Here is a 3,260-nt window from a genome sequence, read left to right on the forward strand (position 1 = left end):
GTTACCAAAAAGTCTACATAGTTTCTTCTGACATCAGCTAAATTGGTCTTTCCATTTAAAACCACCTCTTTCAGGTACGGTCAATCTCACTTGAATAGCTTCCTCCACTTCCCTTTCCAAAGATGGCTTCTGAGTGAAGTGGAAGCTCTCAGACTCCAGTGGTCCCCTTGGGCTAACTCAGCCCACCTGAATTTGCCCTAGAGATGCAGACCTTGCTAAGTCTCAGCCACATGATCCTTCCTTGCCCTAGCCATGGGGACTCTATGGCAGACCTACCAGCTGTCAGTGCCTGTCCAGGGCTTGTGGAAACATCCAGATCCTTCCCATGGTACATGGGAGCTGAGGGAGCCTTTTGGTGCCTATTCTATCTACCTAAATATGGTGGAGCCAACCATACTCATCTGGGGCCACTGTGCATGGGAGGCTCTTTACAGATTTCATAGCATGGAGAGGTGAAAAAGGCTTTCACTTTTGCACACACACCTATGTATTGGTTATCTATTGCTGCGTAACAAATTACCCAAAACTTAGTGGCTTACAAACACTGCAACACTGCTGTTAACACCTACATGCCTGCAGGTGCAAGAGTGGTTACAGCTATCCAGAGAAAGTACCTGTGGACTCTGGTTAAGGGGAACAGCCACCCATAGCAACCAGGTAGAGAGGGAGCTGGGAGAGTAATATCCCAAACTTTCTCTCTTCCTGCCCTTCATCTGCTGCCAGGGCCTCCCACTGACCAAAACCAACTGGAATTCAGAAGGCAGAGCCCATAAATGTGGTCCATACAGGTTGGTATCACGTAGCACAGAGCAGAGTGGAGAAGGTTGGACCTCAACAAACCAATGGAAGATACAGCACATTAAGTTCAGGTCATATTTTCCTAGAGAATAACACGATGGCAGCCCCATTACCAGTGTTTAATTTGCTCCTTTTTTTAGTTCCTTATACTTAAGTTATAATTTAGGTTATTAATTTGGTATCTTCTTTCTTTTTTAACATAGGCATTTTAGAGCTATGAATTTCCCTCAGAGCACTGCTTTTGCTGTGTCTCATAAGTTTTGTTATTTTGTGTTTTTACTTTCATTTGCTGCAAAATATTTTCCAATTTCACTTGTAGTTTCTTCTTTGACACACCCTTTAAGAATGTGTTGTATAATTTTCACATATTTGTGAAGTTTCCACTTCTCCTCCTATTACTGATTTCTCATTTCATTCCATTGTGGCTGGAAAAGATCCTTTGCATGATTTCAATCAATCAACATTATTTAATTAAACTAAAGCGAGCTACATCTCAGTGAGACAAAATAAAAAACGGTGGACATAGTGCCCTTCACTGCTGACTCCTCCACTGCCCAGAGAACGCTGGGCTGTCAGAGGCCCCCTCCTCTTGTTCTCACCACAGTGGATCCTGCCCAAGTCAAGAAATTAAGACAAAGGGAAAAAGCAGCCTTTATTAAGCTTATACTATGTCTCAGGCACTGTTTGTTAATTGCCTCACATGGCATTTCATTTAAGGTATGGCAGTGCCTTCTGGAGTCCCTGGGTGGTGCAAATGATTAATGTGTTCAGCTGCTAACTGAATGATTGGAGGGCCAAGTCCACTCAGAGGTGCCTTAGAAGAAAGGCCTGGCAATATACTGAAAAATCAGCCATTGAAAACCCTATTGAGTAGAGTTCTACTCTGACACACATGGGGTCATTATGATTGTAGCTGACTCAATGGCAACTGGTTTTAGTGGCTCCCATTTCCCAGATGAGGAAGCTGAATCTTTGGAGAAGCACACATTAATAAAACGCTAGAGTAGAACGTGGAACAAGTCCTTATTTAAAAACTCTGAGACCCATAGCTATGGGCCAGGTTCCACCTCAGAGCCACCCTCACCTCCTTATTCCGAAGTGTGTACGCCACAAGATTCATCAACGGAGTCACCACTGTGTAGAACACAGCCACCAGGCGGTCCTGGTCATGGTTTCCCCTTGACTCTGGCCGCAGGTAGATGATGGCAGCGCAGCCAAAATGCACAATGACCACAGTGAGATGGGCCGCCCGTGTGGAGAAGGCCTTGTGCCGGCCAGCTGCTGAGGGTATCCTCATGGTGGCGGCCACAATGAAGGCATAGGGGAGAAGGATGAGGAGAAAGGAGACCAGCACGACCAGGATACTCAGGAAGAAGATGACAAGCACTTTGCTGGAACTTTTGGTGCAGCTGAGCTTCAGAACTGGGGCAGTGTCACAGAAGAAATGCTCCACATGGTTGCTGCGGCAGAAAGGCAAGGAGAAGATCATACTAATCTCTATCAAGGCCACGGAGAACCCGGGACAGAACACAAGGGCTCCCAGCCAGAGGCAAAAGGTGGGTCTCATGATCATTGTGTAGCAAAGGGGGTGAGATGGCCACATACAAGTCATAGCCCATCAGGGTAAGGAGGAAGCAGTGACTGCACCCCAAGCTGAGGAAGAAGAACATCTGAGCCCTACAGCCAGTGATGGAGATGGCCTGGCTCTCCATCAGCAGATGGGCCAGCATATTGGGGATGGTGACCAGCGCGTAGCAGGTCTCAGAGAGGGACAGCACCGCCAGGAAGCGGTACATGGGAATGTGAAGGGTTCGGTCTATGTGGATAATGGTGATGACGGTGGTGTTGCCACTAAGGGTGACCAGGTATGTGAGGAAGAATAAGGTGAAGAGCATGGTCCTCAGGTCTGGGAGGTTGGAGAATCCCACCAGAACAAACTTTGTCACCAGCCAGGTAGTATTTCCCCCCTGCTTTTCAGGCGCCTGAAAGGAGACAACAGACTCAACAGAATACAGTGACATATGGATGGTCTGCTATGCATCTGGTACCAGGAGGGTAGGAGAGTTTTGATGGTTAATTTTATGGTTAATTTGTCTAGGCTATGGTTCCTAGTTGTTTGGAAAAACACAAGTCTAGTAGTTACATGTCATTAGATCAGTTGACCTTAGGTAGAGGAGATTCCACCACTTGTCTGTCGGTTTGTTGAACTGTGGTGGCTTGTGTGTGGCTGTGATGCTGGAAGCTATGCCACCAGTATTTCAAACACCAGCAGGGTCACCCACAGTGGACAGGTTTCAGCGGAACTTCCACACTAAGACAGAATGGGAAGAAGGATCTGGTGATCTACCTCTGAAAAAACTGACCAGTGAAAATCTTATGCATAGCAGTTGAACATTGTCTGATGTAGTGCTGGAAGATGAGGCCCTCAGGTTGGAAGGCACTCAAAATACAATTGAGAAGAG

At 46.6% G+C, this 3,260-nt stretch overlaps 1 protein-coding gene across 1 annotated transcript; it reads right to left on the minus strand.

The window, feature by feature from the left end:
- Positions 1-1,825: 1,825 nt before the first annotated feature.
- On the minus strand, positions 1,826-2,819 carry LOC101359221 (olfactory receptor 10T2-like). The gene is given in 2 exon segments (XM_023738795.1): positions 1,826-2,390; positions 2,392-2,819. Coding segments are annotated over 2 exon segments (993 nt in total).
- Positions 2,820-3,260: the final 441 nt, after the last annotated feature.

The sequence above is a fragment of the Trichechus manatus genome, unplaced genomic scaffold (assembly GCF_000243295.1).
Source record: "Trichechus manatus latirostris isolate Lorelei unplaced genomic scaffold, TriManLat1.0 scaffold00122, whole genome shotgun sequence".
Taxonomy (NCBI): Eukaryota; Metazoa; Chordata; class Mammalia; order Sirenia; family Trichechidae; genus Trichechus; species Trichechus manatus.